Source organism: Mobula hypostoma, chromosome 16 (genome assembly GCF_963921235.1).
Source record: "Mobula hypostoma chromosome 16, sMobHyp1.1, whole genome shotgun sequence".
Lineage (NCBI taxonomy): Eukaryota > Metazoa > Chordata > Chondrichthyes > Myliobatiformes > Myliobatidae > Mobula > Mobula hypostoma.
The window spans coordinates 2,329,313-2,343,480 of NC_086112.1; the positions used below are offsets into that span (position 1 = coordinate 2,329,313).

The following is a 14,168-nucleotide window of genomic DNA, read 5'->3' on the forward strand; positions in this document are numbered from 1 at the left end:
GGGCTGGGAAGTAAATTGGTCACAGAGACAGAAGGCCATGGAAGAAAGAAAATGAGGAGGGGGACCAAAAGAAGGTGATAGGCGGGCAAGGAGATAAGGTGAGAGAGGGAAAAGGGATGGGAAATGATGAAAGAGCGTGAGGATGGGGGGCATTACCAGAAGATCAAGGAATCGATGATCAGCAATTAATTATTGCTGTTAGTTCAATGTGACTTTGGAGTTTTGTCAAGTACCTGAATGCTTGTCTAGCTATAAAATGGTAGTCATTTTTTAATTTAAGGGTTAGTATTATCATTTAGAAAACACTTGGAATTAGAAGCAGAACTTCAAGCCTGATATTTACTTTGAAAATATCTTTTTCTCTTTGATGGTCTTGATTAACAGTGAGTTTGAACCATTTTTTTTGTCCATTCCTAATCATGACAAACTCCATTCTAGGTCACTTTGTCTTGATAAAGTAGTGAAGTATTTACTTACCCTTTAGTAAAGCTTCAATGTAGTCTTGTAACCAGGGCTGTAGCATGTAATAATGCATGGCAGCTCACTGTTATAACTGTGACCCAGAACGTGAGAAACTATTGCAAATTCAGGTTTTGATTTGCTTATTCAGCAGAGATTTCCTAAGTGAAAAGATGTAGTTATCTGTGATTCTGATTTTGTCGATGAAATCATTTGATTGTGAAGGGTTATTTGAAAAGCTGAGTAACGGGGTAACTAATCCTGATGTAAAGGGTTTGTCCTGAAAACAATGGAGTCTGTGATGTGCGAAAACACTTCTACATTGTTGTCTTGTAAATATAGTCATTTGCTTTGGGAAAAATAGAAGTTCATGCCCTTAAATAACACCATGGAATAGTATATAGTGTTTGAAGTTGAATTTGGATTGATTTGCTATACTCATTAATGTATTGAAAGCATTAGGGAGACCTATGTTTCTATATTGCCCAGTCTATAAGCTGTCAGTGCATTAGCAGGAATAAGCAGGCATTATTTTCATCATTGCCTCATGACATTGTGTAGTTTACTGTATAAATTGTTACACATTGTGGGGAATTTCCAGATCCACTTTTACATTAGATACATGTCAATGTAGAATTCAAATACAGTAACACTAAGAAATGCTACAAAAGAACATATTATTGTAACAAAATGCAGTTCATATTGCTTGTGTCCCATGTATTGTAAAGTATTCAAGTCCTTTTAAAAAGTATACTTATTGCACCAGTAAGATTGTATTGTTGAGATTACCTTAAGACAATCAAATATCTGTGTTTTACTCGAAGATTGTTTTGTCTAGAAGTATATAAGTTTGTCTAATGATGATATTTTCTGCAATTTGTGTTATTGATTAATAAAATACAGAAAAAAATTGTGCCTTGCCAACTTTTACTAGACCTGGATAGAGTGGATGTGGAGAGCAGGTTTCCTATCCCGGTTGAGTCTAGGACCAGAGGGCAAAGCTTCACAAATTCAAAGTAAATAGAGGGACGTCTATTTATACCAGAGAGGAGAAGGATTTTTTTTTAGCCAGAGGGTGGTGAATCTGTGGAACTCATTGCTACAGACGGCTGTGGAGGCCAAGTCATTGAGTACATGTAAAGCAGAGGTTGATAGGTTCTTGTTTAGTCAGGGCATCAAAGGTTACAGGAAGAAGGCAGGAGAATGGGGTCAGATATGATAGAATGTTGAAGGGTTGAGTGGCCTACTTCTGCTCCCACAGTATGCCTAATGGACTTACAGTTTTACTCTGTGTGAACAGAATTCTTGTCAAAGAGTTCCTCTGTAAGTTTCCCTGTGGGACAGTGATTCCCAACACAGGGTCCATGGACACCTGGTTAATGGTAGGGGTCCATGAGCATAAAAAATGTTGGAATCCCTGTTGCAAAGCTTTACAGCCAGTAAAACAAAAAACTTCACATTTTAAAAGTTTCTTCCCCCAGGCAGTTAATCAGATCGGCCATTCTAGTTACCTGCACCCCCTCTATCTCAGACGTCAAGTTGGTGCCAATTTTCCCATTTAGTTGATGTCAGAATCAGAATCAGGTTTAATATCATTGGGAAATGTCATGAGAGTCGTTTTGTGGCAGCAGTACATTGTTATACACAACAAAAAACTATAAATTGCAATAAGAGGTACTCTATAAAAATAAATTAATTAAGTAGTGCAAAAAGTGGGATAGTTTTAATGTCCATTCAGAAACCTGATGGTGGAAGACAAGAAGCTGCAGTGGTGTTCGAAACAAACCAGAGTTCTGGTGTGATGGCAAATAGACATCTGTTCAACCTCCTCAGTAACAGAAGTTCTCTGGCTTCCTACGTATTTCATTGTTGCTCTTAGAACCTCGTTATGTGTGAACTTATTTCCATGTTACTCTACATTACAACAGAGACCTCAAAAGAGAGTTTAAAATTTATCTCATTGCAGTGCTATTTATGAAGTATAACCTCATAGTAATCCCAGACACATGGTTTATCGTCACATTGCTGATGACTACGGCATTTTCTGTTTTCTCTCTCACAGCAAGAGTTAGAAGAGAGCTTGATAGCATATGAGGAGGATGAAGAGGACAGAGTTGACAAGGTAATTATCCGATGAATACCTCTGTTTTCCCTCAGGTACTAAGGACTTCTGTTTTTCGACCTGATGGAGCTCTGCAGACTGGAAAGGAGTGTTTGAAGTGCTGGAGTACAGATAATTGGAGAGAGCTGTTTATCATCCTAACAACTGTTACTGTTTACAATGGGGAAGGGGAAAACCTTTTCTCAGGCCTCGAAGTTAAGCAATATTTTAATGCATGTATGTTGGTGTGGTCATGCAGGTGCCAGCAAAAAGTAATCCTTTGTACAGAAGAGAAATGACAAACTTCTGAAGGAGAAAGCTGTGTTTTAGAACTGGTGTACCAGTGGTGGCTGGTAAAAATACAGAGTGCATCTGAGAAAACAGAGTAAATAAAAAAATGAAATGCTGTAACAATTGCCACACATTTAAAATGTTTCTACAGTTTACTGGAAAGTTTTCCTTATATGTAACTTTGTGCAAACTACACAGAGATAGCATTGTTCAAGATGACGAGAAGCACAGATCAAGTAGACAGCCAGAGACTTTTTCCCAGGGTGGAAATGACTAATATGAGAGGGCATCATTTTAAGGTGATTGGAGGAAAGTTTAGGAATGATGTCAGAGGTAGGTTTTTTTGCATTACTGATGTCAGTGGTGGGTGTAAGGAACACCCTGCCTAGGGTGATACTAGAGGCAGATGCATTAGGGGTCTTTAAGAAACTCTCAGATAGGCACATGGATAGCAGAGGGCTTTGTGGGAGGGAAGGGTAGATGGATCTTAGAGTAGGCTTAAAGGTCAGCACAACATCTTGGGCTGAAGGGCCTGTACAGTGTTGTAGTGTTCCGTGTTCTATAATTTGTATAGATTTGACTGATTTTATTGCTCTTAAAGAATAAAAGATGCTAATTATAATAATTACATTGCAGAAAAAAATGCTACTGAAGAATTAGAGAAGGAAATAAGCATGCTGTGTTAAAATTGCCCCAGGAATAATCACAGCACACAAGGATAATATAAATAGCTAAGGAGATGTGAAGATTGTTTTGGCAATCTATATTACAGGTTACAAACAGTGTGTTTGGAAATTGAGTAATTGCTATAAGGATGATGAAACACGAATAGGTGCAGAACGATGGACAAAGAGAATGTCAGAATTTCAAAGCTTGGATGCTTTATAAATCTCCCATATGAAGCCTGAATGGTTGTGTTCTTCGTATAACCACATGATAAATGATTCGCTTTGTAACACAAGCTCTTGCTTCTGTTGTACTTATCTACAAGATACAGTCTGACAGTAGAATATTTTCCTTTGCTGGCAACAGCTCTTATTCAGTCGTCAGAAAAATGGAAGTCTGACTTGTAAGTTCTCCTCTGTCTTTTGATAAGATGTTGGTATTGTTTGTTATTGAGAGGCCATGGCCACTTCTCGCTGCTTCCATCGGGAAGGAGGTACAAGTGCATTTGGTTGCATGCCACAGATTGAGGAACAGTTACCCTTCAACCATCAGGATCCTGAATCACTCACCTCAACCCTGAACTGACTCCACAGCCTACAAACTCACTTTTAAGCACTCTATAGCTCATGTTTTGAATATTATTTATTGTTTTTTTTGTATTTGCCAAATTTGTCACCTTTTGCACATTGGTTGTTTGTGTGTAGTTTTTCACTGATTCTATTGTGTACCTTTATATCAACTGTGAATGCCCACAAGAAAATGAATCTCAGGGTTGTATATGGTGACAAATATTTACTTTGATAATAAATTTACTTTGTTTGAGTTGCTTCCTGTCAAAGTTAACAAAAAGGTGATTCACAGTATGTCAAAGTTTAAAGATAAAGATGGATGATTTAATTAAATAGTTCTGTAAGTATTGACAGTAGCAATAAGATTTTTTCTAAATTTGAACATATTTGTAGGCATTTCAGGATCACCCCCTTATAGTCAATAACTTGTCCAAACATCCTCATAAGTGCAGAGCTACTGAATTCGGCAACTGATGCTTCAAAGTGTTACTCTATCTAAATAATTATTCAGGTACCTTTAACATGCTAACTAATGCTTTAATGTCTTGTTTTGAAATGTGATCCCAAAATTAGCAAAAGCACAACACAGAGTGAACAAAAATCACGGTTTTGTCAAAGTAAAATTTATTATCAAAGTACATTCAATGGTTCAATGGTTCAATTTAATATCAGAGAATGTATACAGTATACAAGCTGAAATTCTTACCCTTCACAGACATTCATGAAACGGAAACAAAAACACAAAGAATGAATGACAGAAAATGTTAAAATCCCCTCCCCCTGCCACGCACAAGCAGCAGTAAAGCATCAACTCCCGAGAGAGAGATATCATTCAAGTCCTGACGAAGGGTCTCGGCCTGAAACGTCGACTGCACCTCTTCCTCGAGATGTTGCCTGGCCTGCTGCGTTCACCAGCAACTTTGATGTGTGTCACTCAAGTGAAGCTGCCTTCTTTGGACAGCAGCGTGCACCTCCTGCTGTCTCAACGTTTCAATCTCCCGTGATGCCTCCGTCAGTGACTTTGGCGAGAAATTGAGTTGTCCACAGGGTCGCACCACGAAGGCACACGTCTTCCAGGGTGCGCCTGGAGATATCGAAATGTCAGGCCACTTGGCGAGTCCGAGGGTGAGAGTGAGAACCTACCACCCATGAAGAACTGTGGTTTGAGCTGGAGCTGCAGATCATGGACTCTGACAGGACCCAGCCACCTTGAAAAGAAAAGAGAAAAATAAACCTTTTCCTGAACAGTTTCTCAGGGTTGTACGTGGTTACATCTATGTACTTTCATAATAAATTGACTTTGAACTTTGTACTTTGAATGTTTATGTAATCATATACTACTTTGAGATCAATTTTCTTGCAGGCATTTACAGGAAAATAAAGAAATGCAGTAACATTTATGAAAAACTGTATAGAAACAAAAATTTATAAACAGCCAATGTGCAAAAGAAGACAAATTGTGCAAATAAATAATACTGAGAACATGAGTGAGAAGGGTCCTTGAGAGTGAGTCTGCAGGCTGAGCTGTGGTGAGTGAAGTTATCCACAATGGTTCAGGAGCCTGATATTTGTCATGAACCCGGAGATGTGTGACCTAAGGCTTCTGTAGCTCCTGCTTGATGGTGGTATTGGGAAGAGTATGGCCTGGATGATGGGGGTCTTTGATGATGGGAACTGCTTCCCTGCCACAATGTTCCAGTCCTCAGCTTCAGGCTATTCCCTTTACTTATTAAACATTAGTAAGTAAAGCCTTTCTCCCCCACCCTGACAGTGTTTGGCAACAGACTAAATCTGAAACCAAGCTTTCAAGTGTTAAGCTGCTTCGGAATGTGCATCCATGTAGCTGAGGCCAATGTTCAAAAATGAATTATTGAAGGATCCCACCCACCCTGTTCATGGACTGTTTGTCTCACTCCCATCAGGGAAGAGGCTACATAGCATCCACACCAGGACCACCAGACTCAAAAACAGTTACTTTCCCCAAGCAGTAAGGTTGATCAACACCTTCACCCACTAACTCCACCACTACTTTATTATTTCCTGTCAGTCACGTGATGTACAGTCTAGTGACACTTTATGGATGTACAGTCGATCTATGCATTATGTATTTATGTTTGTTGCATTTTTATTAGTGATCTTTATCATCTTTTTGTGCTTCATTAGATCTGGGGTAACAATTATTTCGTTCTCCCTTACCCTTGTGTACAGGGAATGACATTAAACAATCTTGAATCTTAAATCTCGAATCTCTGAAACAGCAACCTAGATAAATGGGATGATGAAGAATGCATATGGTATGCTGGCCTTCAGTGAGCCCAATACCCAGCAAGAATAGTTAAAAATAACAATCATGTAGTTGAGCGTATCGATATCTGGGTATGGATAGGCTCATTAACACTGACCTCTGAGGAGTAAAATGACTGGATTCATTACAACAGTGACTTTCCCCAAGCAGAATGGTTGATCAACACCTCCAGCCACTAACTCCTCTCAGTCACCTTATTTACAATCACTCCTGGCCTAGCGTCATTCTGTGGACATACAATCCATATTTATAGACTCTATGTATTTATATTTATTGTTTTTTAATTATTGTGTTTAGTTGTTTTTTTGTGCTGCATGTGATCGGGAGTAACAATTATTTTGTTTTCCTTTTCACTGTGTACTGGAAATAACATTTAACGATTATGAATACTCTTGAATACTTAAACCCACAAGGTAGTTTATATGGAATAAGATAAGATAAAACTTTACTTATCCGGAAGGAAATTATTGTTGCAAGGTTGCTCAGTCAGAAATATGTACCTTACAATATAAAATGTTAGCATTGAGGTAAGAAAAAGAATACAAAATGTGCATTAAAAAGTAATAGTACAAAGTACAGATGTGCAATGAAGCCATATACTTAAGGAGGAGGAGTTGTAGAGTCTTATAGCCACAGGGAAGAAGGATATACTGTGGCATTTAGTGGTGCACCTTGGTGGAATCCGTCTGTGACCAACGGTGCTCTGCTGTTAGTCCAGTATGTCATGGAGAGGGGTGAGAGAGATTGTCCATAATGCTTGATAGCTTCTACAGCATCTTCCTCTCAGACACAACTACTTGGGGATCCAGTTCCACCCCCAGAACAGAACCAGCCTTCCTGACAGGTATCAATCTTCTTGGCGTCAGCTGCTCTCACCCTGCTGCCCCAGCAGTCTACGGCATAGAATAGAATGCTGGCCGCCACTGAGTGATAGAACATCTGCAACGTAGACTGCAGATGTTGAATGACCAGAGCCTCCTCAGGAAGTACAGTCAGCTCTGTCCCTTCTTGTACAGAGCCTCTGTATTTTTAGACCAGTCCAGTTGGGTTCCCAGGTTTTTCAAGTCCTGGACTACTTCCATATCCGTTACCTTGATGGAGATGCGAATGCAGGGTGTTTTCACCTTCCTGAAGTCCACTAGCAACTCCTTTGTCTTAGTGATGTTCAGCTGCAGGTGATTCAGCCCACACCCCTCAGCAAAGTTATCCACACTCTACTGTACTCAGCCTCTTGACCCCAGCTGATACAGCCCACAACGGCCGGATCATACGAAAGCTTCTGCAGGTGGCAGGGCTCAGAGTTGTATCTGAGGTCTGAGGTGTAGATGGTGAACTGGAAGGAGGACAGGACAGTCCCCTGAGGTGCCCCCGTACTGCTAACCACTGTACCCGATACACAGCTCTGCAATCTCACATACTGTGGCCGTTTGAACAGGTAGTCTGTAATCCAGGGCACTAGTGGAGCATCCGCCTTCATCTCTGTGAGCTTACTCCCTGGTAAAGCAGGTGGTATGGTGTTAAAAGCACTGGAGAAATCAAAGAACATGATTCTCACAGTGCTGCCCAGCTCATCCAGATGAGTGCAAGCCCGTTGGCAATTTGAATGGAATTTTCCTTATCCATTGGAATAAAATAGCTGATTACAAGGCAGAACCACCTTAGTTCTTATGTCTTTCTCTTTGCTTAGTAGACCGCTATCAGTCTGTTCAATTTTCCTTTTCTCTATCAATGCTTGATCAAACAATGGTGAAGAAATAAGTTTTGTGCACTTTCTGACTTCTGAAAGAACTTTGGATTAAGACATCAGAATCCAACAATCCGTTGTGCATCCGCTTCTATGACAGCCAAGTATAAAGAGCACCTAAGTCTCAATCTAATGAATGCAGTATCCTTGCTGTTATTATAATTCATGCTAATCTTTTACTATCATTATTGTATCCAATATTTTGTGCCGAACCACATCCCTGCCATTGCTGACCCTCATCTGTAAAGATGGTCACAAAATATTCATGGGTTACTTTACCCACGTCCTCAACTTCCACAAACAACTCTTTCCTTGCTTTATCCTCTTGATCTTTTTTGTATTTAATCCTGAATCACTCGAATCTCCTTAAATACCTCTGGTGGCTCTATAATGCCTTTACTTTGAATTACTATTCAAATTCACTTTTGCAACTGGCCTTACCCTTATTCAGAACTTGTATTCATATTTTAACTTTGGCCTTTTCCACTGCAATGTTGCCACTATCTCTGCTGGTCAAGCCACATTCTGTCTAAACAGTTCTTCTGAATTCTTCTTACAAATTCTTAATTCTTGAATTGAATCTCCTGGTTAATCTTGGAGCAATTTAAATTTGCCACTAGACATTCTATCATGCATTAAATATTGTGTGAATCTTGCATATTGTGGTTTAATGTTACATTTTTAAGTGCTGAAGAAGTATTGAATGAGACGGATGAATTGAACATGCATGCAGACAATATGAAACCGTAAGCAAAACTTTCCCGACACATGCCGGTGATAGTAAACCTGATTCAGGAGGGGTTGGACTGATTGCTGATCTTGCTGCCCTCGGACCATTTGGTAGTTTGCTGTACAATTCCAACATTCTGATTCCCCTTTCCAATTCTTTAATTCAGTGATTATACTTTTAACTTCAGTTAGGGATGCCAGCCAAACAGTAACAAATGGAGTTCAATACAGTTAAGTGTGAGGTGATACACTTTGGAAAATCAAACAACATAAGCACCAATACTCAGAATGGTCGGGCACTAGGGAGTATGATGGAACAAACGAATAGTTTATTGAAATGATTTTTGTCTTGACTAAGATTCTGGAACTGTTAGAGACTGTGATTTGCAGTTTGGAGATTGGTTGTTTCAATTCTCTGCGGTCTCCGAGAGGCAGAGGTAGGGGTGAGAAGGCTGTGCGATAGGGCACGAGCCAATGTTCAACTCTATTTTGCCGATTAAAGCTCCCTCTGTTTGTCGATTAAAGCAATGAGGGAGATTGAAACATCAAGGCAAATGTGTAAAGTGTGCACCGGCTGTCTGCCTTTTGATAGCTGGTGGGATTGGTCTACTTCTGGAGAGGGGAAACTGGCTATTTTGATTGCTGGTGAGATCGCGGTCTGTGGGAGAGGGAAGGGCTGCTGCCGTGCCCAGAGAATGTTACGCAAGTTTTCTGCATTTTGGATATGGATTTGGACTATAGACTGTTTTTCAGTCTTATAGTTTGATGTTGGCCAAGCTGGGTCCTTGTTTCTTTAAATCCATAATTATAAATGTTTCAAATAATGAGAGGCATATATAAGGTGGATGTTATTAGACTTTTCTCAGAGGAGGAGGAGGAGGGGGAACGTTGACTCAGACCATGAGATGCCTGCGACGGGCATTTTCATGCCTTACAAGGCGCAGATTGGAAGTCTGTGTGGGGCACCACTCCTCGCACAGACACTAGAGCAATGTGTGATTAAGTGCCTTGCTCAAGGACACAAACACGCTGCCACAGCTGAGGCTCGAACTAGCAACCTTCTGATCACTAGATGAACACCTTAACCACTTGGCCACGTGCTCAACACAAGTGCCTTCTCAGAGGAGGGCAGTCCAAAACCAGGGTGATCAGATTAAGGTGAGGGGAAAAGATTTAATGGGGACCTGAGGGTCTGCTTTAAAGAGATTAGCTTTATTTGTCAATTTACACTGAGGCATCAGACCATACAATGAAGTGCCTTGTTTACAACAACACAGTCCAAGGAAGTGCTGGGGGCAGCCCGCAAATATCGCTGTGCTTCTGGCACCAACATAACATAACATACCCATAACTTACTAACTCTAACTCGTACATAACATAACATACCCATAACTTACTAACTCTAACTCGTACATAACATAACATACCCATAACTTACTAACTCTAACTCGTACATAACATAACATACCCATAACTTACTAACTCTAACTCATACATAACATAACATACCCATAACTTACTAACTCTAACATAACATAATATAACATACCCATAACTTACTAACGTAACATACCCATAACTTACTAACTCTAACTTGTACATCGTTGGAGACCAATGCAGACACAGAGAGAACGTAGAAACTCCTTACAGGTAGGTGGTGGAATTGAACCCAGGTCACTGGCTGGCACTTTACTAGCGTTATGCTAAGCTCTACACTACCATGCTCCCTAACTTCTTCTGTCTTTATGAAGAGGGTGATGAGTGTGTGGAATGAGCTGCAGAAGAAGTGGCTGAGGGAGATATAATAGTATCTTTAAAGAAGCACTTGGATCTCCATCGAGGAGCAGGATTTAGAGGGATACAGGCCAAAGGCAGGAAATTGGGACTAACTGGGAGGGCACTTTGTGCTGTATCGCTCTATGATGATGAGGACAAACAGGTTAAGATAATTTAACAGGCAGCAAAAAGCTTGGGGTCACCTTGTAAGCTAAACAAATGATTTCTGCGAAGCAGTCACCTGTTATTCACTAGATATGACTTTTTAATGGAGATGGCATCTTAAGCAGTAAATACAGTGTATTAAACTGAAAAAAAGTTCAAGTTCAGTTGATCACCTCCCCCGCTGCCTCTCCTCCCTTCTTCTCTCCTATGGTCTACTCTCCTATCAGAGTCCTTTCCCACTCACCCGACTTCCAGCTTTCCCTGCTTCCCCTCCTCCCACCTTTTTATTCTAGTATCTTTCCCATTGCTTTCTAGTCCTATAGAAGGGTCTCAGACCGAAACATTGACTGTTTACTCATTTCCATAGACATTGCCTGCCTTCTGAGTCCTTCCAGCATTTTGTGTGTGTTGTAGTTGTAGTCAGGGTACAATTTTTGACTTTTAATTAATGTCAGCATTATTTTTTTCTCCCAAGAGAGAGATTGAGAAGTTGAGAATTAGAAAAAATCAGACACAGACCATAAGGGAAATCTGGAAATTGGTAGCAAAAGTTGATCTTTTTTTGCAGCTTGGAACAAGAGAAGGAAGTGTATTCGTCTGCCAGAAAGAAAGAGTGAGGTCGGGATCTGAGTGGGGAATGTCTATATATACCAGAAAGAAAGAGTGCAGTTAGGATCTCTCTCACTCAGCCAAAAGAAAATCTAATTAAAATACATAAAATAACATAATCGTAAAGTATGCACTCTCTGGAAGTGCAATTGGTTCATTTGTATAAAGAAATGTCGAAAGCAAACACCAGATATATTCATTATATAATATATACTGTTTATTGGGACAAACATTTCTCCTCAGTTACATGCACTAATGCCGGATAATGCAGTGTATGTTCTGCACTCGCATAAAATCTGATTCCAGTGAAGGTGAATTTCAGAAACACAACATCTAACCTTTATTCTATTCCATATTTAATGCATGCAATTACAAATAAATATCTAGCCTGCAGCACACATGCTTATTAACTCCTTTGTGAAATTATCATTAAGGGAAAAGAGATGAAGGTTTTCTGGAGCACTGATTCACACTCCTCCATTCTATTCCGTATCATAACTGATTACAAATGGCAACTTGTTCCTTTATCTGTTTCCATGATCCATGTCTTCTCTTAATTATCGTTTTGTTTGTGATATTAATTTTAATGGAACTGTTAACATGCATGGAAGACCTGTGCTTTGTCCATAATGAAATCTGGTAATGGATTTATAAACGTAGCATTTGTTCACCTTGATCAAAAACAATGGATTAAAAACTCTTATGTTTGAGTGTACATTAGGAGTGGCACACGAGTATCACATTGTAGCGTGATGACGTATACAATTAATATATTTTTTCATATAACCCGTAATTAATTATTTAAACTAACAAGAATGCTCAAACAGTATATACAGCATTACTCAACTATTATTGAAATATGAAATACACAACAAAAACTTAATACTTGCTACCCATGACTCTGAAGGGATTCTTTTCCCTTTTTACAAGCACTATGATTTTTCTTCCTGTAGGTTCACAATAAATTGAAGCTCGCTATGGGACAAATTTGTCTGTTCTATTGCGAGCAGCTCGAAACTCCTTTTCATTATTCCTCTGTTTGTTCAAGCTGAAAAATATTAAGGTCAGGTCAGAGGCTTTTTAAAAGATGAAAGTAAAAGATTAATAAATGTGCCAGAGCCTCATTCTAATTGAAGCTGAAGCATAAACTGCAAGTATGTGAAATATGTCCCAGATGTTTAACCTCGGCCTGTGCCTCTGCACTGCCTTTGCAGCACAAGGCACCCATTAGCCATGTAACCTTTGTACTCAGGGGTAAATGGGGTATTACATGGCACAGAACTCACACACCTGTTTCCCATTCAATAAGGACCCCTCTTGGGCGTCGGATAAGTCCCTGCATGTGTTTCCATTTAGCAGATTATTGGCTGATGGTGAAAAGTGTCTTTCTTGGAGCCAATGTAGATATTAGTCACTTAGTCACAATGAAAGGGCAACTCAGTGGCTAATTGATGAGAGCTGGCTTCGTAAACTGGTATAGGTAACGGAAAAAGGGAACTTCTGTTTTCAGAATTGTGCACAGGTTAGTTTAAATTTATAGCTATTAGAATGAAAATTCTGTTGTGTCAGAAAATATATAATATAATTAATAGATTTAATTATGTTGCAAGCACTTATATTTATGCGTCAATTGAGTTGAGTACGGTGTTGTAGCTACATTATATGAGGCACAGTACTGTGCAAACGTTTTCGGCACAGACACACACACACACACACACACACACACACACACACCACACGTGCTCACACACACACACACACACACACACTCCTCTCTCTCTTCGGTTGTCCGTTGAAATCCGTTGACCACGTCCACTCCTTTAACGGTGAGATCTCTGATGACTATACAGTCCTATCCTGGACCCACAAGCTCTGTTGCAGGTGGGACATGTATATGTAGTAGTGGTGGCAACCATGGCTGCATTTCTCCTGGCTCTCTTCTGCTGTCTTCTGGTTGTTCTTTCCATCTCCAGAATACAAACCCCATCCCTACACAGCTGTCGCCAAGTGGTGTACATACACACACACACACAGTGTTAGGGTGCCTAAGAATTTTTCACAACACTGTATTGGTTGACGTGGCATGGAGAGCAGGTGGACGCAGAGGATGTTGAGAATGGCAAGGGTAGAGTGCCATGGGAGGAGTGTGGACAGGTGGCAGGGGGGAGTGTGGACAGGTGGCAGGGGGGAGTGTGGACAGGTGGCAGGGGTGTGGGACAGGTGGCAGGGGGGAGTGTGCAGCAGGTGCAGACACAACCAGCCCTGAGACATCAGGCAAGGTTGTTGGTTCCAAACAATTGGTTTATTGATCATTACAGAATGTCACTCTGGTGCTTCCTGCTCCCTCCCCTCTCCCTTCCCCTTTTCCTAATCATGATTCCCCTCACCCTGCCCCTTCCCACTCTCAGTCCACGGTAGAGACCCAGATCAGAATCATATTTATCATCACTCACATATGTCATGAAATGTGTATTTCTGTGGTAGCAGTACAGTGCAATACATAACATTACTACAGTCCTGTGCCAGAATCTTGCTGTATATACTATATGTGCCTCAGACATTTGCAGAGAATGGTACATTAAAATACACGAATCTGATACACCATGCAACCTGGCAAATAAACACCCAAGTAATTAGCAGATGACAGTGGCAATTTTACTGTTTGTTGTAGTTCTCTGGATTGTTTGTTATTCTATTTTGGGGCCCTTCATCGTTGTATTCACTTTTCTCTCCATCTTTTGTACATGTTGGTAA

General features: G+C 40.2%; 1 protein-coding gene across 2 annotated transcripts in view; it reads left to right on the forward strand.

Annotated features, from left to right (window-relative positions):
* LOC134357641 (multiple C2 and transmembrane domain-containing protein 1-like) overlaps positions 1 to 14,168 on the forward strand; it is a 575,938-nt gene that overhangs the window by 460,276 nt on the left and 101,494 nt on the right. For both annotated transcript variants that reach the window (XM_063069271.1, XM_063069272.1), the window contains exon 18: positions 2,522 to 2,581. In XM_063069271.1, the coding sequence (XP_062925341.1) occupies positions 2,522 to 2,581 (60 nt within the window). The remainder of the gene's footprint in view (positions 1 to 2,521; positions 2,582 to 14,168) is intronic.